Consider the following 25,107-nt stretch of genomic DNA (forward strand, 5'->3'; position numbering starts at 1 on the left):
TGGGAAGGAGGGGGAGAAGCAGACTCCCCACTAAGCAGGGAGCCCGGTGTGGGGCTCAATCCCAGGACCCTGGGATCATGACCTGAGCCGAAGGCAGATGCTTAACTGACTGAGCCACCCAGGTGCCCCTATAAATATTCTTTTTTTTTTTTTAAGATTTTTTATTTATTTATTTGACACAGAGAGACACAGCGAGAGAGGGAACCACAAGCAGGGAAAGTGGGAGAGGGAGAAGCAGGCTTCCCGCTGAGTGAGGAGCCCGATGCGGGGCTCGATCCCAGGAACCCGGGATCATGACCTGAGCCGAAGGCAGATGCTTAACGACTGAGCCACCCAGGCACCCCCCCTACAAATATTCTTAATGAAAAATGATCCTATACTGTTATCCTTTCTTTTTCTTCCTTTGACCTCTAGTTCTGTGTTGGTACCAGTCATCTTTAAGAAAATTAATAAAGTTTTTAAAAAAATGTTAATAATGCTTTAATTTCTCTGATGCAGTCATTTGGACATATCTTATGCCCTTGATATTACAGGCAGCCACTGTTCTCTAACCGTATATTTTAAAAAGACCTTTATTTTCCTACTATTCAATCTTCCTTCAATACTACATACTCTAAGAATCACACCATTAGAAGTTACTTTGTTGGGGCACCTGGGTGGCTCAGTCGTTAAGTGTCTGCCTTCGGCTCAGGTCATGGTCCCAGGGTCCTGGGATTGAGCCCCGCATCGGGCTCCCTGCTCAGCGGGAAGCCTGCTTCTCCCTCTGCCTGCCGCTCCCCCTGCTTGTGTTCCCTCTCTGGTTGTGTTTCTATCTGTCAAATAAATAAATAAAATCTTAAAAAAAAAAAAAAGAAGTTACTTTGTCATCCTGGATAACAGTCAACCACCCACAAAAGAATGACTTCTCATAATTAACAAACTATTCCACTTATCCACACATCAGGAATATAGAGATCTGAAGAAAGTTTTGGTGTCAATTATAAGATTACCACTGGCAATTTCTTTCTTTTTTTTTTTTTCTCATTTATAAATTTTTTTAAATTTTTTATTGTTATGTTAATCCCCATACATTACATCATTAGTTTTAGATGTAGTGTTCCATGATTCATTGTTTGTGTATAACACCCAGTCCTCCATGCAGAACGTGCCCTCTTTAATACCCATCACCAGGCTAACCCATCCCCCCCCCCACTAGAACCCTCAGTTTGTTTTTCAGAGTCCATCGTCTCTCATGGTTTGTTGGCAATTTATTTCTAATTAATAAGATCTTTAAAAAAAAAGTTACTATTTCTGAATGTAATTCAGAAAAAACTCAAGACACATAATGTTTAGAGAGTAACTCTGTCCTCAAATTCTGAAAGACCCTAAAAGATGGTCTCTAGACTTGCAAGTGTGGCTGAGGACCAGCAGCATCAGGGTTACCGGGGAGGTTGCAGAAATGCAGAATTTTAGAGCCACCCACAGATCTACTAAATTAGAGACTGCATTTTAACAAGTTCCCCAGGGGATTCATGTGCACACGACAATTTAAAAAACAATGCTCTATATAACATGGCACAAAATTTAGTAGAGCAGGCCAATCAGAAACAGAGGCTTTATAATTACGTATATATTATTCTAGATTTTAAATGCCTGTCCCTTATTCTTGTTACACTCTATATAATGTGAAGCACACAAATTAATGAACCAATCTATCACAGATTCCACACTCACATAATTTAAAACAAATCTAAAGGACTTGCATAGTCTAATTCTGTTGTTCCTTAATTTTTGCATTTATAACAGAAATCTATAAACAGCTTCTTGTCCAGAGCCATTTCATTTCCAACAATTTATATTCACTTACATTCGTGAAAGATGATACTTAAAAAAAAATGTTTCCTTCTATTTATGAGCATAATCTCACATAATAGGCCTCAAGTCTATAACTTCATTTCCCCATATTGTTAGTCAAAAACATTTTTTTCTTAGAAACAAATCACAGTAAAAAAAACACAATGAAAATGTTTTATATTGTACATAACTTTCTGTACTAAGTATGGCTTCTACTGCCTAGGGTGGATTTCTTAAGAATTTAAGAGGAGTCACTTGGGATCCCATAAGGGTTTCTAATGTGATCTGTGTTCTGTTCTTTACAAAGTCATGTTTCAACATGTCTCACTATACAATTAATGCAGCATTCTAAAAATATAACTGTGCCTTTATTTTTTATTTTTTAAAGATTTTATTTATTTGACAGAGAGAGATACAGCCAGAGAGGGAATACAAGCAGGGAGAGGGGGGAGTGGGAGAGGGAGAAGGAGGCTCCCCACCGAGCAAGGAGCCCGATGTGGGGCTCAATCCCAGGACCCTGGGATCATGACCTGAGCCGAAGATAGACGCTTAACGACTGAGCCACCCAGGTGCCCCTAACTGTGTCTTTAAACAATGGTTTTTTATGGTAGGTCTTTTAAATGAATTATAATAAAATTTTTCTTTTTAAATATAAATTTTAAAAATTTTTATGTATTTTGAATAATACATTTCTAGGACATAAATCAGTAAGTCCTAATTTTATAAGGCATGGTGTTTCCATCAATAAATTGATATCTTAATGCATTTTTCCCAGCCCTTACATTCTCTTCCTAATCTTCGTTTCTATTTAATTATATCATCATATTTGAATCTACACTAGTAGCAGATGATTACCCAGTTGCCTAGCTGGCATCCAATTACCCTCCCTCCCTGAGAACACCTCTCCCTTACTGTATAGTAGCGTATGGTTTAGGCAGGCTGAACCTACCCTCTGCTCCGGGGGAGTAGGCCCTAAGTGCACCAAGCCAATTAGGGAAATCACATTCCTCTAACTACTTACAGTGATCTGGTCAAGGGTGATCTAATCAGATAAAAGCTCAGGACTTTTGATCCATTGTTGTGGGAATTAACTCTTTCCCCCCAAGGATGTGAACAAAGCATGTGGCTTCCATTGCTGATGGTAGCAATCTTGCAACCAAAAGGAAAATCAGCATGAGGAACCCCACACAGGGAGTGAGGCAAGTTAGGAGAATCAGTGGGGTTACAGTAAGAACAAACTATAACTAAAAGCTACGCTACTTCCACTTTTCTTTGTAGTTTAAGTTAGTTTGAGGTTGCTTTTCTGTTCTCAGCAACCAAAAGCATTCTGATGGAACCTCAAAGGAAAGCATATAAGAATATTCAATATGCCATTTCCCAAATTTACATATAATTGCCACTTTCTATTACTTAATTCATTTTGGGATGTGATGTTTATTCTTATAACTTAGAAAAAGAAGATGAAACATAAGACCTGTCTCAGTATCCTATGTTCTTTGCCGTTTTAACATGGTTGAACTAAAAAAATTACATTTTAAGAAAAGCCTTTTTTTTTTTTAAAGATTTTATTTATTTATTTGACAGAGGGAGACACAGTGAGAGCAGAAACACAAGCAGGGGGAGTAGGAGAGGGAGAAGCAGGCTTCCCGCGGAGCAGGGAGCCCGATATGGGACTTGATCCCAGGACCCTGGGATCATGACCTGAGCCGAAGGCAGACACTTAACGACTGAGCCACCCAGGCGCCCGAAAAGCCTTTTTTTTTTTTTTGACATATAATGTATTATTTGTTTCAGGGGTACAGGTCTGTGATTCATCAGTCTTACACAATACACAGCGCTCACCACCACACATAACCTCTTAAGAAAAGCTTGTAAGAGGTAATCTATTTATAAGCTTAAGATCAACTTTAAGTTAAAATGTTAAGTATAGGGGCGCCTGGGTGGCTCAGTTGGTTAAGCATCTGCCTTGGACTTAGGTCACGAGTCTGCTTCTCCCTCTCCCTCGCAAATAAATAAAATCTTTAAAAATAAAATAAAATGGGGGCGCCTGGATGGCTCAGTCGTTAAGCATCTGCCTTCGGCTCAGGTCATGATCCCAGGGTCCTGGGATCGAGTCCCGTGTTGGGCTCCCTGCTCAGCGGAAGGTCTGCTTCTCCCTCTCCCACTCCCCCTGCTTGTGTTCCCTCTCTCGCTGTGTTTCTCTCTGTCAAATAAATAAATAAAATCTTTAAAAATAAATAAATAAAAAATAAAAAATAAAAATAAAATAAAATGTTAAGTGTAGGGAAACCAAAGCTGTTTGAAGCCTTGTAGTCTAAATGAAACAAAGTGGAAAAAAATTTAAACATCACCCACAGTAAATTAAGATAAAACAAGTAAATACTAATAATTATGGGTCCTCTTTTTAGTTTCTGGCAAAGAATGTTTTTGCAGACATTGTTAAGAGAAACTCTGATTTGTGGACACTTAAAAAGTACACTAAACAAGAAGCACACAACAAGCCAGATGAGTCAAATTTTAAAAATTAAAAGATAATAATGTTGAACATCCCATAGTCTCATGGGATAAAATTTAAGAAAGCATTAATTCCTCAACTACAGAGGAAATAAAAATATTTTTAGCTACCTGGTCTGTTTTGTTTTTTTTTTTAAAACCAAGGACCCGGGGCGCCTGGGTGGCTCAGTGGTTAAGCGTCTGCCTTCGGCTCAGGTCATGATCCCAGGGTCCTGGGATCGAGCCCCACATTGGGCTCCCTGCTCAGCAGGAAGCCTGCTTCTCCCTCTGCCTGCCGCTCCCCCTGCTTGTGCTCTCTGTCTCTGACAAATAAATAAAATATTTAAAATAATAATAAAGTAGACTACAAACTTTGCACTTTGAGAGGAAGTCCCACAAATAAATGACAGAGAACATGGAGTATGTGATTCAGAGAAGTGGCTTGAAAGAGCCAAGGCTCAGCCCTACTCCTCCCTAGTCACATGATCATGGGCAAACCTCTCCTCTTCTCCGTTTGCTTCCATATCAGTGAAGTGGGGATAACTCTACCTACTCTGCTAGCCTTACAGGAGTCCTGTGAGCCTCAGACACATGAAGGATGTGAAAGATACCTTTGTGGGGCACCTGCTCAGGTCATGATCCCAAGGTCCTGGGATCTGGCTCCCTGCTCAGCGGGAAGTCTGCTTCTCCCTCTGCCTCTGCCCCTCCCCCCTGCTCTCTCCCTCCTTCTCTCAAATGAATAAATAAAATCTTAAAAAAAAAAAAGGCGGGGGGAGAATCCAAGCTATCTTTTTTCCTCACAAAAGAACACATATTTCATGCTGAGAATTTAGAGAAAAAAAGCTAGGTAAAAACGATGAAAATCTCATGTACTCCTACTATTTTTTTATATTTCCCCTAGGGTTTTTTGTTTTGTTTTCTTTCTGTGTGAATGGGGTGAAGAGGTATGGTGGTAATAACCCCACTAAGAAAATACAAATAATTTTTACTCAAGAATTAACTTTAGGATGCCTGGGTGGCTCAGTTGGTTAAGCATCTGCCTTTGGCTCAGGTCATTATCCCAGGGTCCTGGGATGGAGCCCCACATTGGGCTCCCTGCTCAGTGGGGAGGGAGCCTGCTTCTCCCTCTCCTCCCCACTTGTGAGCTTCTCTCTCTCTCTCTCAAATAATCTAAAAAAAAAATTAAAAAATTTAAGAATTAACTTTAGTTTTCGGGCCTGTTAATCAATAGTGCCAATGCTCATGAAATTAATAATTTGATAAAAATGCCATCTAGTCTAAGAGCTTTGAGCCGTAAGAACATAATTCCTGCCTCACGCCATGTTACAGGTGCTCAAGATCCAAACTAGCATCCACAGGAGAGCAACAGTCAAAACTACTGCCCCTGGGAAGGCTTTAAGGACACAGTAAATAGAATGAGAAGTAGTGGTGGCACCATTAGAATGATACCTGAGAGGTGTACCTCTCTTAATTTCTCAAGAAACCAAAATGTCTTCTTAGAGGAGGCAGTGGAAGTCAGGTTTCCCTGGTACCAAGTCAGAAAGGCAACTTCTTTGGTTGTTTTAAACTTTTAAAATTTTATTTATTTATTTGCCAGAGAGAGCACAAGCAGGGAGAGCAGCAGGCAGAGGGAGAAGCAGGCTTCCCGCTGAGCAGGGAGCCCAATGCAGGGCTCAATCCCAGGACCCTGGGACCATGACCTGAGCCGAAGGCAGACGCTTAATAACTGAGCCACCCAGGCGCCCCAAAAGGACAAAATTTTAGAGGAAAATATTAATGGAAACTTTAGAAATTTCCATTTAGAAATTTCAGCTTTCCTTGAGGAATTTAACCCCACATTTTAGACTCTTAAGTGCTACAGCTGGAGTTCTTTCCTTGTACGTGTATCTCACACTTCTCTGAACTCTTAGCGCACCGAGACGGCTTTATCCCCGCAATTTCATGCGTCTTAACAAAGTGTCATCTTATTTGCAGGAACTTTACTTTTTCATGCCAGTTTCCACTCTCTGACCATAGAGTCATCTCCATGTGGTCAGAAATAGGCACTGAGCAATTTCTAACTGATTAGAACTGGGAATGCCTATGTGAGTCATATAATTCCAAGGCAGAGACAAACTATAGTACACAGCATTATTTGCCACTCAACAAGATCATTAGGAGAATAATGACCTAAGAGGTTTTTAAAAATACTCTGAAATTAATTCAAGTCTTCTTATAAAGAAACCCTTCTATGTGGAATAAAAAAAAAGTGAAGCTCTTTGTTTAGCCGAAAGGACATGCCCAAACAAACCCCACAATTTACCTCGATAGTAGGCCTTTGTTATTGCATCAAATTCCTCTTGACCTGCTGTATCCCACAACATCAGTCTGACATCTTCATCATTAACTCTGAAACAAGAGATGAATTTATTTCATATGTAAAGAAAACATCTTTAGTAACATAGCTTTGTGCATATTTCTGTTTCTCATGTCTGAAGGTTTTAAAACTACACCGTTGGTTTCCACTCTGAAAAAGTCTGAGTGCTTTTAAGTGCTGCTACCACTACCAGTAGTGAAACTAAAGGGGGAAAGACATTCCCCCAAAGCTATAACTTCCTACATGATTTGAGTTTACCTGTCATGTTTTCTCCTTTAACAACAGTCACAGACAGTGGTGGTTCCAGGACTAGCAGCACGGGGAAGGGGATTCCCTTAGGTCAGTACTTGCTCTCCTCTTGCTATAACATTCAGGTGCACAAGTGATAGAATAAGAATAAGAAGGGAAAGAAGCAAAAAAGGAAGAAAAGAAAGAAGGGAGGAAGAAAAGAAGCAGCTTGGTTGCCCTTTGTCCTGGGATCTGGCTCCCTGCTCAGCTTAAGAGTAAACTTAAAAATTTACTCTTATTTTGTCATATAGTGCATTGCCTTATTCACGGTAGTTACATTCTATAAAGTCACTGCAAACACTGAATTATCAAATACTGAAACACTGCTCCTAGGGCAAATACAGGGTTAGGTTCCTATGACCCCTAGTTACATTTTCCCTAACGAATCAATACATAACCTTGTTGTGTTTTTTTGTGGTTCTGTTTAAAGATAACTTATTTAATACATACTGTCAATTCATTAACATTGAACTCAAGGCCAATAGCACTGTAACTCATGTGTAAATGAAGTGTACCTAACATACATATTTTCTCTGTAAGGCACATCATAGCCTTCTTGTACTTAGGAAAACTAGACAGCACTATGCTTGGGGGCCATTTTAAACAGCGACATCATCAACAAGAAGTACAAAAATGTGGCACAAAACAGACACGAGAAAACACTTGTTTATAGTGTGAGGGATGAAGAAAGAAGGAAGAGGGTAGCCTTGTTCGACCTAAGCTGAGAATGTGCATGTAGGGTAGCAAATATTTACTGCTCTGTGCATACCCACGAATGACCACCAAAGCACTAGGAGTATTGACTCTGGGGATACAAATAGATTTTAGCAAGTAGATCAGTTGCAAATATGGAACCTATAAACAATGAGAACCCTAAACTATAACTATGGAAGCTACAAATAACGAGGATCACCTATATATTTAAAATATTAATTTGGTTCAGATAACAAATATAAAAATGAACATCATGAAGGCTTAAAATGAATCCTCAAAATATCTGAGAAAGGAAGTAAACACAGAAGTGTTTTTAAAAGAAGGCAATAGGGGGATGCCTGGGTGGCTCAGTCGGTTAAGCGGTTGCCTTCGGCTCAGGTCATGATCTCAGGGTCCTGGGATCGAGTCCCGCATTGGGCTCCCTGCTCAGTGGGGATTCTGCTTCTCCCTCTCCCTCTGCTCTGTCAAATAAATAAAATCTTAAAAAAAAAAAAAAAAAAAGACAGCAATAGAATACAAATTAGAAATCGAACAATCTTTAAAACAATGAACACACCTATCTTTAATGCTAATGTCTAGGCTAGTCAGATTTGTTTAATGTTACTTATTTCTTTAGTATCTGTCAGTGTCTCTACAATTTAAAATATGCTTGGGGTGTGGGAGAATGGGCAAAATGAGTGAAGGGGAGTGGGAGACACAGACTTCTAGTTATGGAATGAATAAGTCACAGGAATAAAAGGTACAGGGAATATGGTCAACGACACTGTGAGAGCATTAGATGGGGACAGATGTAGCTACACTGCGCTGAACACAGCACAACCTCTACAGAAGCTGAATCATTCTGCTGAATACCTGGAACTGATGTAACGTTATCTGTCCACTACACTCAATGAAATGAAATGAAATGAAGTATCTTTAAAAGTTCTCAGGACTGGGGCGCCTGGGTGGCTCAGTCAAGCATCTGCCTTCGGCTCAGACCATGATCCCAGGGTCCTGGGATCGAGCCCCGCATCAGGCTCCCTGCTCAGCGGGAAGCCTGCTTCTCCCTCTCCCACTCCCCCTGCTTGTGTTCCCTCTCTCGCTGTGTCTCTCTCTGTCAAATAAATAAATAAAATCTTAAAAAACAAAAAATCTTTAAAAAAAAAAGTTCTCAGGACTAATGACAAAAACTGTTACTTTTTTTTTTTTTAAGATTTTATTTATTTGACAGACAGTGAGCAAGCACAAGCAGGGGGAGTGACAAGCAGAGGGAGAAGGAGAAGCAGGCTTCCCACTGAGCAGGGAGCCCAACGTGGGGCTCAATCCCAGGACCCTGGTATCACGACCTGAGCCGAAGGCAGATGCTTAACCAACTGCGCCCCCCAAAAAACTGTTACTTTTGTTTTAGAATCCAACTGGATTTCATGAAGTAAGATTTCCTTTTCAGGGGCACCTGGGTGGCTCAGTCGTTAAGCATCTGCCTTCGGCTCAGGTCATGATCCCAGGGTCCTGGGATCGAGCCCCGCATTGGGCTCCCTGCTCAGTGGGAAGCCTGCTTCTCCCTCTCCCACTCCCCCTCCCCCTGCTTGTGTCCCCCTCTTGCAGCGTCTCTGTCAAATAAATAAATAAAATCTTAAAAAAAAAAAAAAGATTTCCTTTTCATTGGAGTATTTAGTCCTGCCAAATCTGCTCTTATTTCTTTAAAACAAATTATTAATTCTCTAACTTTGAGATAGTCTTAGGATCCTATAATAGTTGAAAACTGTTCTGAGAGACAGGTAACTGTCCTTCCAAATAAAACAGGCATGCCTTGTTTCATTGCACTTTGCTTTACTGTGCTTAAGAGAGACTGTTTTTTGTTTTTTTTTTTTTACAAATTGCGGGTTTATGGCAACCCTGCATTCAGCAATTCTATCAACACCACTTTTCCAACAGCATTTCTCACTTTGTGTCTCTGTGCCACATTTTGGTAATTCTTACAATTTTTCAAATTTTTTCATTATTATATTTGTTACAGTAATCTCTAATGAGTGATCTTCATGTTACTATTATAATGGTTTTGGGGTGCCAGAGACTGCTTCCACATAAGATGGACAACTCAGTGGATCAATGTCGTGTGTGCTCACACTGTTCCACCAACCAGCCCTTCCTCCATCTCCCTCCCTTTTCTTGGGTCTCCCTATTCCCTGAGACATAGCAATACTGAAATCAAGCCAATTAATAGCCCTACAGTGGCCTCTAAGTGTTCAAGTGAAAGGAAAAGCCACACATCTCTCACTTTAAATCAAAAGCTAGAAATGATTAAGCTTAGTGAGGAAAGCATGTTGAAAGCGGAGATAAGCTGAAAGCTAGGCCTCTTGTGCCAGGTAGCCAAGTTGTGAAGGGCAAAGGAAAAGTTCTTGAAGGAAATTAAAAGTGCCACTCCAGGGGCACCTGGCTGGGTCAGTCAGTAGAGCATACGACTCTTGATCTCAGGGTCATGAGTTTGAGCCCCAAGTTGGGTGTAGAGATTACTTTAATAAACAAACTAACAAATAAATAAATGTGCTACTCCAGGGAACACACAGATGATAAGAAAGCAAAACAGCCTCACTGCTGTATGGAGGAAGTTTTGGTGATCTGGAGAGAAGATAAAACCAGCCACACATTCCCTTAAACCAAAGCTTAATCCAGAGAAAGGTCATAACTCTCCTCAATTCTCTGAAGGCTGAGAGAGGTGAGGAAGCTGCAGAAGAAAAGTTTGAAGCTAGCAGAGGAGGGTTCATGAGGTTGAAGGAAAGATGCTACCTGTGTAACGTAAAAGTACAAGGTGAAGCAGCAGGTGCTGATGTAGAAGCTGCGGCCGTTTACCCAGAAGCTCTAGCTAAGAGAATTCCTGAAGGTGCTACACTAAACAGCAGATTTTCAGGGTGGATGAAACAGCTTTCTACTGGAGAGATGGCATTAAGGATGATCATAGGTAGAGAGAAGTCAGTGCCAGGCTTCAAAGCTTCAAAGGACAGGTTGACTCCCTTGTTAGGGGCTAATGCCACTGGTAACTTTAAGTTGAAGCCAATGCTTATTTACCATTCTGAAAATTCTAGGGCCTTTAAGAATTATGCTAAATTTACTACTCACATCTGTTTACATGATGGTTTGCTGAATATTTTAAGCACACTGTTGAGACCTACTGCTGAGAACAAAAATTCCTCCAAAATTTGATTGCTCATTGACAATGGACTGGTCACCCAAGAGCTCTGATGGAGATGTACAATGAGAGAATGTTGTTTTCATGTCTGCTAACACAGCATCCATTCTGTGGCCCATGGATCAAGAAGTAATTTTGACTTTCAAGCCTTTACTATTTAAGAAATACACTGTGTAAGGTTATAACTGCCATAGATGGTGATTCCTCTGATGGATCTAGGCAAAGAAGATTAAAAACTTTATAGAAAAAGATCCACCATTCTAGATGCCATTAAGAACATTCATGATTCACTGGAAGAGATCAAATATCAACATCAACAAGACTTTGGAAGAAGTAAATTCCAACTCTCATAGATGAGTTTGTGGGGTTCAAGACTTCTATGGAGGAAGTAACTGAAGAATGGGTGGAAACAGCAAGAGACCTGGAATTAGAAGTGGAGACTGATGATGTGCCTGAGTTGCTGCAATCATGTGATAAAACTTGAACAGATGAGGAGTTGCTTATTCTGAACGAGCAAAGAAAGTGGTTTCTTGGCATGGAATCTACTCCTGGTGAAGATGCTGTGCAGACTGTTGAAATGACAACAAAGGCTTTAGAATATTAAATAAACTTAGTTGATCAAGTAGCAGCAGGGTTTGAGAGAATTTTTTTTTAAGTTTTTAATTTTAATTCCAGTATAACTAGCATACAGTGTTACATTAGTTTCAGGTGTACAATACAGTGATTCAGTAGGGTTTGAGAGAATCGACTCCAATTTTGAATGAAGTTCTACTGTGGGTAAAATGCCATCAAATGGCATCATATGCTATAGAGAAATCATTCCTGAAAGGTAGAGTGAATCAGTGAGGCAAACTTCACTGTTGTCTTATGTTAAAAAATCACCACAACCACCCCCACTTTCAGCAGCCACCACTCTGATTGATCAGTCAGCAGCCATCAACATCAAGGCAAGACTCTTCACCAGCAAAAAGATTCAGACTTGGTGAAAGATCAGAGGATGCTTACCATTTTTTAGCAATAAAGTATTTTTAAATGAAGGTATGTACATTATTTTTTTTAGACATAATGGTATCACATACCTAACAGACTACAGTATAATGTAAACATAACTTTTACATGCACTGCAAAACCAAAAAAATTCATTTGACTCGCTTTTTGCGGTGGTCTGGAACTGAACCTGCAAAATCTCCAAGTTGAGCTTGTAGTGGACAGAAATCTCATTAGAGTCAAGCATCAGTTTGTGTTTAAGAAGTATGAAAGGTGCCACCAATATATATAAAACAGATATAAGATAGAAAGGGTGGGGAAGGGAGTATGAAAAAAGAGGGGAAATGAGGAAGGGAAAATAGATGAAAGGTGAGAAAAAGACAGAAGAATAAAAATACACACAGGAATGTGTTAACTAACTAGAATGTAAATAAAAACTTTAAACATTAAAGAGAATGGAAAAAGAAAAAGAAAAAGGAAAAAAAAAAAGATACACACAGGACTGAGTATTTGAAAACCACCACCAACTGTCTCATTAGCCACTGCCATCAGACTGGATCCTAACCTTGGACTGTACTGCAATTAGTATTATTCCAATGAAACCCTGGGATAGAGTTCACAAATCAAAACTGAGGGGATAAAGTAGCCAAGTACATACTGGATCTGTCGCTCCAAAAAATCAACTCCAATGGTTTTCTTGTAGTCTTTTGTAAAAATGCCTTTGCAATATCGCTGAATCATACTTGATTTTCCAACTGCTCCATTCCCTACAACCACCATCTTGATGGCCACTTCCATATCTTCCTCCAACATTTTTGCAGTTGAAAAGGCTTCTGAACCAACTTTAATCCAGGTGATCAGATCTTCTCAAATCTGTGGTTTAAAATGAAATTATTTTTCATAACATAGAAATTGTACAGAATATTACAATTTTATTTTATTTTTTTTAAGATTTTTTTTATTTATTTGACAGAGAGAAACACAGGAAGAGAGGAAACACAAGCAGGGGGAGTGGGAGAGGGAGAAGCAGGCCTCCCGTTGAGCAGGGAGCCCGACGCGGGGCTCGATCCCAGGACCCTGGGATCATGACCTGAGCCGAAGGCAGACACTTAACGACTGAGCCACCCAGGTGCCCCAAAATATTATAATTTTAAAAATTGATTTATTTATTTGAGAGAGTACGTGCGTGAGCAGGGGGAGGGGCAGAGGGAAAGGGAGAGAATCTCAAGCAGACTCTCTGCTGAGCGCGGAGCGGGACCTGGGGCTGGATCCCAGGATCCTGAAATCATGACCTGAGTTGAAACCAAGAGTCAGACGCTTAACAGACTGAGCCACCCAGGCACCCCAAAAATTGTACAAAATAAGCCATAATTGTTTTATGAAGAAATAACTATAGTGCATTGCAAGAATTTTTCCATGATGGAGGTCCCCTTACCACCCTGTTTATATCATGTAAATTCATTGAAAGGAGGTACAATAACATCATTCATTTTTGAATCCTGAACAATAGCACACAATATATGACATCAGGTATTAATAAATGCCTAGATTACGTAGTTCTACCTTTCAATGAGACTAAGACTAAGACTGCAGTGTTAGAATTGAGGTCTGATTGAAAGCTGCCACTTACTAGTTCTGTGCTCTACGTGACGTTACTGGCTAACCTCTTTAAGCTTCAGTTTAACTGAGGATATTTACCTCAGAAGATTGTTGATCAATGGTACATATAAAGCACTTAGCATAGTGCAAATTAAGCATTCAGGGATGCCTGGGTGGCTCATCAGTCGGTTTAAGCATCTGCCTTCGGCTCAGGTCATGATCCCAGGGTCCTGGGATCGATCCCGGCATCGGGTTCCTTGCTCAGCAGGGAGCCTTGCTTCTCCCTCTGCCTGCCGCTCCACCTGCTTGTGCTCTCTCTCTCTAACAAATAAATAAATAAAAATCTTAAAAAAAAAAAAAAAAGAAAATTAAGCATTCAAAAAATGGTAGTTTAGTTTTATACAACATAATAAATCCTCCACAGTTACCACCACATGGGCAACAAATATAAATCTAAGGAAACTGCTTGTTCGATCTCACAGGTAATAATTAATATCCCTAGAAAAGCACCCCAAAGAAAGATTTTGTGTAATAATATACAACTGTAACAGCATTGGACTCTTACTGTTCAGGTTACAATGACTCCTTCACAAATAATCTTATACCACACATTCTTTCTTTAGTTTCAGACTAGTTACAGTTACTCATATAATGAAAGTAATACAATGTGTACTGTTTGCATTTTAGATTGAAAAGAACAGAAAGTCAATTTCTTAGGAAAATTACTAGTTAAGTTCCTGACTACTGTTATATGTTATAATATTATATTCCAATTCCCTTAACTGAAAATCCATCTATACCACCACTACACAAAACAAGTCTGAAACATGAAGAACATTCCTCTCCGCTCCTCATGGAGTCTCAATAATTGTCCCTAGTGCTTCACAAACTTGCACAATCATAAGAATCATCTAGGAAGATTTGTTAAAGTATAGGTTCTAGGTCTCCACCTCAAACATAATTAAATGATGTAAAAAAATAGAATATCAGAATGAAAAGAATGTGGTAGGAGCAAAAATACAGGTAAATACAACAGATTTCTCTTGAGCATTCTAAATTATGTTTGACTCAAACACAACTGTGTGGTTTTCAATATGTGTAGAGAAAATATTTAACATAATTAATTATAAATGGGAGAGGTCAACGGAATGTAAAGGGAGGTAAGATTTCTATGCTTCCCTTGAACTGGTAAAATGTTGACACCAACGGACTGTGATAAATTATATATATGTAGTGTATACAGTATAATACCTAGAGCAACCACTGAAGAAGTTACACAAAGAGGGGCACCTGGGTGGCTCGGTGGGTTAAGAGTTTAGGCTCAGGTCATGATCTTGGGGTCCTGGGATCAAGCCCCCGCATCTGGCTCCAAGCTCACCATGGAGCCTGATTCTCCCACTTCCTCGGCCCCTCCCCCCAACTCATGCACTCTCCCACTCTCTCTCAAATAAATAAAATCTTTAAAAAAAAAAAAAGTTATGCAAAGAGATATACTCAAAAACACTACAATAAAACAAAATGAAAGTCTAATAACACAATAAAACTATCAGAATCTAATTGGCATTTTTTTTTAAAGATTTTATTTATTTATGTCAGAGAGAGAGAGAGCACAAGCAGGAGGAGTGGCAGGCAGAGGAGGCAGAAGGAGAAGCAGGCTCCCCACCGAGCAGGGAGCCCGATGAGGGACTCAATCCCAGGACCCTGGGATCATGACCTGAGCCAAAGGCAGACGCTTAACCAACTGAGCCACCCAGGCGTCCCTCTAATTGGCATTTATAGAACTGTCCATACAACAGAATATACTTTTTTCTTTTAAAGATTTTATTTATTTATTGAGAGACAGAAAGAGTGTAAGCAGGGGGAGAGGCAGAAAGAGAGGGAGAAAAAATCTCAGACTCTGCACGGAGTCTGTCTCGGGGCTTGAACTCACAACCTTAAGATAATGACCTGAGCCAAAATCAAGAGCCGGACACTCTGACTGAGCCACCCAGGCGCCCCAGAACATACTTTTTTTCCAAGTACCCATTAAATATATACCAAGATAAAACAGATTCTAGGCCATAAAACAAACCTCAATAAACTTAAAATAATGGGACCACAACGCAATCAAACTAGAAATCAGTAACAGAAAGATAACAGGAAAACCTGCAAACATATGCAAACTAAAAACACAGACTTCTAAAGAACCTGTGCGCCAAAGAAAGAAGCTCAAAAGACATTTTTTTCAAATAATTAAACTGAATTAAAATGAAAATACAAAATATGAAAATTTGTGGGACATAGCTAATGTAGTGCTGAGAGGGAAAATTATAGCACTAAATGCTTACCACAGAAAAGAAGTTAAGTCTCAAATCAATAATTTAAACTCTCACCTCAAGAAACTAGAAAAAGAAGAGCAAAATAAACCCAAAGCAAAGGATGGAAATAATAGAAGCAAGCAGAAATCACTGAAATTGAAAACAGAAAAATAGGGAAAATTAAACAAAAAACTTTCTTTAAAGATAAAAAAAATTGAATAACACAGGAAAAAAAAAAAGAGAAGATACAAATTACCACTATTAGGAATAAAATCAGGAATGTCACTGTGGACTTTGCAGACTCAAAAGGATAATATAACAACTCTACACACATAAATTTGACAATTTAGGGAGGCCTGGGTAGCTTAGTCCGTTAAGCATCTGACTCTTGATTTTGGCTCAGGTCATGATCTCAGGGTCGTGAGATGGAGCCCCGCACACTCTCTCCCTCTGCCCCTCCCCCCCTTAAAAAATTGACAACTTAGATGAAATGGACCAATTCCTTAAAAAGCATTAAGTACCACAACTCACTGAAAATGAAATAGATAATCTTAATAGCCCTGTAACTATAAAGGAAATTGAACTTGTAACTTAAAAACTCAAAGACAAATCTCCAGGCTCAGGTGATTTCACTGGAGAATTTTACCAAACCTTTCAAGAATTGACACCAATGATATACACTCTCTTCCAGAATACAGAAGAGAAGGGAATACTTCCCAACTTATTTTATAAAGCCAGTATTATTTTTTTGTTTTGTTTTGTTTTTTAAGATTTATTTATTCATTTGAGACAAAGAGATACAGAGAGAGAGAGAGCATGAGCAGGGAGAGAGGCAGAGGGAGAGGGAGAAACAGGCTCCCTGCTGAGCCAGGAGCCCAATGTGGGGCTTGATCCCAGGACCCCGGGATCATGACCTGGGCTGAAGGCAGACGCTTAACCATCTGAGCCACCCAGGCGCCCCAAGCCAGTATTATTTTGATACCAACACAAAAACAGTACCAAAAAACAAAACAAAAACAACTGGACAAGGACACACAAAAGTCCTCAACAAAATATGAGTAAATCAAATCTAGGAATATACAAATAGAATAACTAGGACCAAGTGGGCTTTATTCTGGGAATGCAAGGCTGGTTCAATACTCAAAAATCAATCAGTGTAATCTACCAAATTAACAAAGTAAAAAAGAAAAACTTCATCACCATATCAACTGAAACAGAGGAAATATATAACAAAATTCAAATCCATTTGTCAGAAAAATAGTCCACAAACTAGAAACAGAAGACTTCTTCAGCCTCATAAACGTCATCTATTAAAAAAACCCCACAGCTAACATTATACTTAACTCTGAAAGCCTGCTTTTTTTTTTTTCAAGTAAACTCTACACACAACATGGGACTCAAACTCATGACCCAGAGATCAAGAGTCACATGCTCTACTGACTGAGCCAGCCAGGTGCCCCTGAAAGCCGGACTGCTTTAACCCTTAGACTGAGAACAAGGTAAGTATTTTCACTCTCACTACTCCTATTCATCATACAGAAAGTCTTAGCCAGAAACTAGGTGACAAAAATAAATAAAACTCTTACAAGTTAGAGAAAAATTAAATAAAACTGCCCTTATTCACAAATTACATGAGTGTCTTTACAGAAAACTCCAAGGAATTAAAAAAAAAAAAAAATCCCAGAACTAATAAATGAGTTTAGCAAGGACACGGGATACAAGGGCAACACACAACACTGAATTGTATTTCTATACCCTAACAACATACAATTTGAAAAATTGTACATTTTTATTTTTTAAATTTATTTTATTTATTTAAGTAATCTCTACACCCAACATGGGGCTGGAACTCACAACCCCAAGATCAAGAGTCACATGCTGTTCCAACTGAGCCAGCCAACCACCCCTGAAAACAAAATTTTTAAGTGACATTTATAAAAGTTCCCCCAAAATTAAATACTTTGGTATAAATTTAACAAAACATGTACAGGACCTATATGCTGAAAATTATAAATCACTAATGAAACAAAGACCTAAATAAATAAAAAGATGTGCTATGTTCACAGATTGGAAGACTCAAAAAAGTAAAAACAGCACTTCTCCCCAAATCAATCCATGGTTTAATCCAATTCCAAAGCACCAGCAGGATTTTCTGCAGTTGAGACAAGCTGATTCTAAACGTTATATGGAAAGGCAAATAAACTAGAATAGCTAACACAATTTTTAAAAAGAATAAAATCGGAGGAAATCATAGCAGCCAATTTTAAGACACCATAAAGCTATACTAATTAACAAAGTGTGATACTGGGGGTGCCTGGGTGGCTCAGTCGGTTAAGCGTCTGCCTTAAGCTCAGGTCATGATCTCAGGGTCCTGGGATCCAGCCCGGGGTGGGGCTCCCTGCTCTGCGGGGAGTCTGCTTCTCCCTCTCCCTCTGCTCCCCCAACTGCCCCCTGCTTGTGCTCAGGTACTCTCTCTAAAATAAATAAATAAAATCTTTAAAAAATAAAATAAATAAAGTAAAAGAATAATTTTTAGAAGAAATCTTTTACAAGCTGAAAATGTTGATCTGGGGTTAGGCAGAGTTCTTAGACATCATACCAAAAAAATTTCCACAAAAGGAAAAATTGATAAATTAGACTTCACAAAAATTAAAAACATTTGCTCTGTGAATGATAGTGTTAAAAGAATGAAAAGACAAGCTACAGACTGCGAGAAAATATTTGCAAAGCACATATCTACCAAATAACTTGTATCCAGAACATATAAAGAACCCTCAAAACTCAACATAAGGAAAAAAAAAAACATAAGAAAGCAAATAACCCATTTGAAAAATGGGCAATACTCTTGCCCAGATACCCATCAAAGATTATATATGCCAAATAAGCACATGAAAAGATATTCAAAATCATTAGTCATTAGTTAAAGACACACTAAAACCATGGGATACCACTACACGCCTATGAGATGGCTAAATTTAAAATTACTGACAATACCAAGTGCTTTCAAGGATGTGGAACAATTGGTAGTCTCACACGGTGCTGGTAAGAATGCAAAATGGTAACAGCCACTCTGGAAACCAGCATGACAGTTCCTTACAAAGTTAAACATCCTTTATATGACCCTGCAATCTCATTCCTAGCAATACCCTACAGAAATGCGAACTTATGTTCACACAAAAACCTGTACACGAATGTTTATAGCAGCTCTATTCATAATCACCAAGAATTGGAAACACTCCAAATGTCCTTCAGTGGATGGATGTTTAAACAAACTGGCACATCCATCTAATGGAACATTACTTAGCAATAAAAAAAAGAAGACATTGTTGATATATTCAACTTTGAGGAATCTCAAAGGCATTATGCTGAGTGAAAGAAGTCAGCATCAAAAGGTTACATATTGTATGATTCCACTTATATGACATCTGGAAAAGTTTAGTAATTGCCAGGGGTTAGGGGAAGGATATAAAAGGATAGCATGAATTTGGGGTGGGGGGTGATAAACACTGTTCTATGTCCTGATTGTCGTGGTGACTGCATTAATCTAAAATTCACAGAACGGCACACCCCTTAAAAAGTCAATTTTAGGGGCGCCTGGGTGGCTCAGTTGTTAAGCGTCTGCCTTCGGCTCAGGTCATGGTCCCAGGGTCCTGGGATCGAGCCCCGCATCGGGCTCCCTGCTTGGCGGGAAGCCTGCTTCTCCCTCTCCCACTCCCCCTGCTTGTGTTCCCTCTCTCCCTGTGTCTCTGTCAAATAAATAAAATAAAATCTTAAAAAAAAAAAGTCAATTTTACCGTATCATTTCAAAAATAAAATTTAAAGAAGAAAAGCCTAATCAGATTTTAACACAGCCAGTCTGGTGATTATCAGCTACTACTGCTCTGTAGACTTAAGGCACTCTATCAAAACAGTTAAGTTCTTAGAAAATAAGATAATTCTGAGTATAATAATTAAAAGGCTTACAGCAATGCTTTGCATAAATACTCTTTTCTAAATGTTTTCCCCAAATTTAATTTTAAAAACTTTTCCAACCAATGCAGTCTAATAAATTAGAAAAGGTACTTAAGTACAGGTACGATTGTGTTTATAACACTGAAAAACTTGTTAGGTCCAATGAAATTACCTAGAACACGTTAGGAGTTACATAAAACCTAGAGAAACGACCCTTTCAGACTCGACCGGCACTCCTGATGGTGAAGTTACTGCTCTCTCACGCACCCTCAGGTTCTAAGCCTGCGAGCTGCCGAAGGCTCCTCGGTTCTCCGAGTTAAGTAATTCTGTGGCAGCCAGTATCAATGAAATAGTGCAGTCTGGCTCATTCATATTCTAGCAGTCTCTGAGCAAGAAACTAGGGAAGGGTGGGGCCGCGGGAAGGAGGGGGCCCCGCCGCAGGGAGGAGGGGGTTCTAAAAGCCAGGGCCGAGCTTGGGACCCCCCTTCTAATCAAACCGCACCCGGCACTTGACGCCCCTTGTTGGTGTCTCGCCCGGCCTGGGTCGCCCCTTCCCCATATTGGGCGCTGGGAGTAGGCAAGAAGCTGGGTGCTCAGGCAGGCTGCAGGCCAGCGCCTCGCCCCCGCTCCGTCTCCCTCCTTCCCGCCCAAGGGGCAATTCCAGGGACCCACACCCTGGGAGCCCGGGCCGCTGGGCGCTGAGAGCGGGTGCCGGGCAGGTAGTGCCGCCCACCTTCTCCAGCCGGAACTTGGGTACGGCGCTCAGAGGCTGGGGAGCGGGCGCTCAGCGGCCGGGGCCGGGGGATGGGAGCCCGGGCCTGGAGGCCCCTGCCCCCCACACCCCTCTACGTAGAGTCCCCGGAGTACGGCATATCCTGGGACCCCGGGAAGAAGCGGGTCCTTCCCCAGCGGAGCCGGCGGAGCCCTCAGCCGCTGCAGAGGGCGAGTCAGAGCCGCGCCGCTGCCCGGGAGTGCAAGCCGCTACTCACCGTCCCCCGCCCGGCGCGACCGGCTCGTCCTGGTCGCGGCGCAACCGCTGCCGCCGCCGCCGCCACCACCACCTCCTCCTCCTCCTCCTCCTCCTAGGGCGCCGCTCCCCCGGCGGGGCCGCCTGGCTGGCTCGCGCCTTCCTTCGCTCCTTTAAGAATGACTATGATTTTTTAACGAACTTTATTGGCAGCCAGGGCTCGGAACAAGCGTCTTGGCAGCAAATCCGGCAAGGGTGGTGGGGCGCGGGAGACTCGACTCCCCTCATCTGTGGACCCGCCGCTCTGCGGAGCATGCGCTGGGCTTGGTCTGCGCATGCTCCGCAAGGACCGGGTCCCCCGCCCCGCTCCACCCCAGTTCTGGCTGGTGCCGGGGAGGGCGGCTCCTTTGCGTTCCCGGTGCCTCCGGGGCCCCGGTAGCAGTGGGGAGACGAGCGGCGGGCAGGAACGCCTGGATCGTGGACCCTAGTAAAGAACTGACAGGAAGGTCCGCCTAAGTTTCGCCTACTAAGTGACCAGGCTTCCAGAGGACTTGCCCCGCCTTGGACACACACCTTATTTTCTTCGCCCGATGACATCCAAGGAGTAGAGTGAGCAAAAATGTTGAGCCAAACCGAAAACGCACTCACAGCCCACACCTGGCGGCTGGACAAAGTAGATGTCTGAGATGGTTAACAATTGAGAGAACCAAGCCAGCAACTAAAAGGTCCCCCCAAAAGCAATCTAAACTTTGCTTGAGTTGTTTTTATATTTCAAAATACAATAGAAAAGGGAATAAAGGAAGATACCAAGTGTTGGCAAAATACTCCAAGTGATGTAGGAAATGTTGGGGTTTGGAGCTCATGACTAAGAAAGAATTCTTGAGAGGTCTTCCATGCTCAGGCACAGGACCCGCGGGCAGAAAGAGCTACACTGGGGTCATGAGGAGTGGCCCATTATATACTTTCAAGTTGAGAGGGGGTTAGGGATGGTAAGTCTCTGAGGAATTTTGGAAGCAAGGTTTCTAGGACCTTGAGGGGGCTAGCTATTGTTAGGAAAATGTCATTATCATCTAATAAAACCTCAGTCGTGAGACCCTTCAGTTGTATATCAGTGGGCCATATGGTTGGGGGATGATTGCTAACGTGTATCATGGGGGTTAGAGATAAAGGAAGTTTCCAAAGGAATTTTTATATATTTTTAAAATTTTTTACTGTTATGTTAATCACCATACATTGCATCATTAGTTTTTGATGTAGTGTTCCATGATTCATTGTTTGTGCATAACACCTAGTGCTCCATGCAGAACGTGCCCTCCTTAATACCCATCACCGGGCTAACCCATCCCCACACAGCCCTCCCCTCTAGAACCCTCAATTTGTTTTTCAGAGTCTGTCGTCTCTCATGGTTCGTCTCCCCCTCCGATTTCCCCCCTTCATTCTTCCCCTCCTGCTATCTTCTTTTTTTTTTTTTTAGGAATTTTTATATGTTAAAGTAGACTTACAGGATCCTGGGGGGGGGGGGGAGGGGGATAATGTTAAGCTAAGATGGCCCTTTCCCCTTAGCAAAGCATTAACATTGAGGCAGCTGAGTTCCTAGAGGAAGGGCACTCTGCCTGTTTCGAGGACCTGTCAGTGGGCTGTAAGTAGTAAGGAAATTTAGTTTTTTCTTTTGCCTTTGTTTCCCACACCACAAGGATGTGGAGTAACTGAATTCATCTACCTTGCTTCTGAAATGTAAACTAGAACAACTCCTTTAAAAAACAATTTGGGGGCGCCTGGGTGACTCAGACGGTTAAGCGTCTGCTTTCAGCTCAGGTCATGATCCCAGGATTCTGGGATCGAGCCCCGCATCAGGCTCCCTGCTCGGTGGGAAGTCTGCTTCTCCCTCTCTCATTCCGCCTGCTTGAGTTCCCTGTCTCGCTGTGTCTCTCTCTGTTAAATAAATAAAATCTAAAAATAAAATAAAAAACAATTTGGCACTATCTACCAGAGAAGCCTACCCTATGACCCAGCAAACAGGGTCCACTTCTACAAATCCAGCGAGGATTAATGGTGCACCAACAAACAGGCACAAGAATGTTCACAGCTGCATTTGTTTGAATGGCCCCCAAATGGAAATAACCCAAAAGACCAAAAACAACAGAATAAATTAATAAATCCACACAGTGTTCATATAATGGAATGCTATGCAACAAAGAGAAGATTGACCCGAAAGGACCAACATGAAATGGCTTACCTGCAGAAATGTAAATTTGAGCATAGAAAGTAAGGTGCAAGGCACCTGGGTGGCTCAGTTGGTTGAGTAGCCAACTCATGATTTCGGCTTAGGTACTGATCTCGGGGTCCTGGGATCAGGCTCCGAACTCAGCCGGGAGTCTGCTTGAGGATTCTCTCTCTCTCTCTCTCTCCCTCTGCCCCTCTCCCCTGCAGACAGCGTGCGTGCATGCACTCACCAAAATAAATTTTAAAAAAAGAAAAAAGGGGGGCCTGGGTGGCTCAGTCGTTAAGCGTCTGCCTTCAGCTCAGGTCATGAGCCCAGGGTCCTGGGATCAAGCCCCGCATCGGGCTCCCTGCTCCGTGGGGAGTCTGCTTCTCCCTCTGCCTGCCGCTCCCCCTGCTTGTGTTCTCTCTCTCTCTCTCTCTGGCAAATAAATAAATAAAATATTAAAAAAGAAAAAAAAGAAAAGGCGCAAAAAGTACATACTGAGTAAGCCCATTTCAGCATAAAAACAGGGAAAGTTATCTGCTAAAATTTGGGATAATGGTTACCTTGGCAGGAAAAGGATAGTGACTGGGTGAGGGATTTCCAAGGTGTTAGTTAGTAAGGCTCTCTCTGTTGATCTTGGCCCTAGTTACACATGCGTGTTCATTTGTGAAAATTCACCAAACTGTACTCTTATGTACATTTCTCTGTGGGTGAATTTTATTTCACGTGCAGTTCTTAGAATTAAAATTTTTAAATTTTAGGGGCTCCTGGGTGGCTCAGTTGATTGAGCGCCTGCCTTTAGCTCAGGTCATGATCCCAGAGTCCTGGGATCGAGCCCCACATTGGGCTCCCTGCTCAGTGGGGAGTCTGCTTCTCCCTCTCCCTCTGCCCCCATACTCGTGTTCTCTCATGCTCTGTTCTCTCCCAGATAAATAAAAAATCTTTTTAAAAATAAATAAAATATTTAAAATTTAAATTTGTTTTACCATATAATTGCAATATAGTTTTGTAAATGTAAACATAGTGATTATTCACAAGAAATTTAATGTCAAGTAGACAATGGATTTATCTCCAGGATTTGGTTGGTAGTCTCTTAAACTTGACTAATGTACTCACCCCCTTTAAAAGAAAAGGAAACACCCCCCCTTTAAAAGAAAAGGAAAATCCTTAATTAATTTCTTAATCCTTATTAAGAAATGGGCAAAGGACTTAGACATTTCTCCAAAGAAGATGTACAAATGGCTAATAAGTACATGAAAAGAGGCTCAATATCACTCATCGTTAGTAAAATGCAAATCAAAACCACAATGAGATACTATTTCACACCCACTAGAATGGCTATTATAAAACAAAAACAAAACAAAACCAAAATAACAAGTGTTGGCAAGAATAGTAAGAAATTGGGGGGTGAGGTGGCTGGGTGATGGACATTGGGGAGGGTATGTGTTGTGGTGAGCACTGTGAATTGTGTAAGACTGACGAATCACAGACCTGTACCCCTGAAACAAATAATACATTATATGTTAATTTAAAAAAAATTTGGGGGGCACCTGGGTCGCTCAGTCGTTAAGCGTCTGCCTTCGGCTCAGGTCATGGTCCCAGGGTCCTGGGATCGAGCCCCACATTGGGCTTCCTGCTCAGCGGGGAGCCTGCTTCTCCCACTCCCGCTCCCCCTGCTTGTGTTCCCTCTCTCGCTGTGTCTCTCTCTGTCAAATAAATAAATGAAATCTTTAAAAAAATAAATAAATAAGATAAAAAAATAAAAAAAATTTTAAAAACAAAAAACAAACTTAAAGAGCTTTAAAACAAAAAACTAACAAAGAATGGTGAGAAATCGTAACCCCTGTTCACTGCCAGTAGGAATGTAAAATGGTACAGCTGTTATGGAAAACAGTCTGGCAGTCCCTCACAAAATTAAAAATAGAATTACCATATGATCAGCAATTCCACCTCTGGGTAAACACTCAAAAGAATTGAAAGCAAGGAGTCAAACAGATATTTGTACAACTATGTCCATATCAACATTATTTACAGTAGCCAAAAAGTGGAAGCAACCGAAATGTGCATCAACAGATGAACTGATAAACAAAATGTCATATAAACATACAATGAAATTGAGCGCCTGGTTGGCTCAGTTGGAAGAGCATGCAGCTCTTGATCTCAGGGTTGTGAGTTTGAGCCCGATGTAGAGATTACCAAAAAAAAATTTAAGATTTTTTTAAATTAAAAACTAAACAACAACAATAACCA

The 25,107-nt window shown here is 41.0% G+C and overlaps 1 protein-coding gene across 3 annotated transcripts in view; it reads right to left on the reverse strand.

Annotated features, from left to right (window-relative positions):
• RAB23 (RAB23, member RAS oncogene family) overlaps window positions 1-20,947 on the reverse strand; it is a 37,249-nt gene extending 16,302 nt beyond the window's left edge. Inside the window, exons 1-3 of one of the 3 annotated variants that reach the window (XM_032409576.1) lie at window positions 20,674-20,947; window positions 12,496-12,710; window positions 6,629-6,714 (exon numbers count right to left, since the gene is read on the reverse strand). In XM_032409576.1, coding sequence (XP_032265467.1) covers window positions 6,629-6,714; window positions 12,496-12,650 — 241 coding nt within the window. In that variant the 5' untranslated portion in view covers window positions 12,651-12,710; window positions 20,674-20,947. The other 2 variants (XM_032409577.1, XM_032409578.1) reach the window with 2 other exon arrangements.
• Window positions 20,948-25,107: the final 4,160 nt, after the last annotated feature.

This window comes from Phoca vitulina, unplaced genomic scaffold, assembly GCF_004348235.1.
Source record: "Phoca vitulina isolate PV1807 unplaced genomic scaffold, GSC_HSeal_1.0 scaffold11, whole genome shotgun sequence".
In the NCBI taxonomy this organism is placed as follows: Eukaryota; Metazoa; Chordata; class Mammalia; order Carnivora; family Phocidae; genus Phoca; species Phoca vitulina.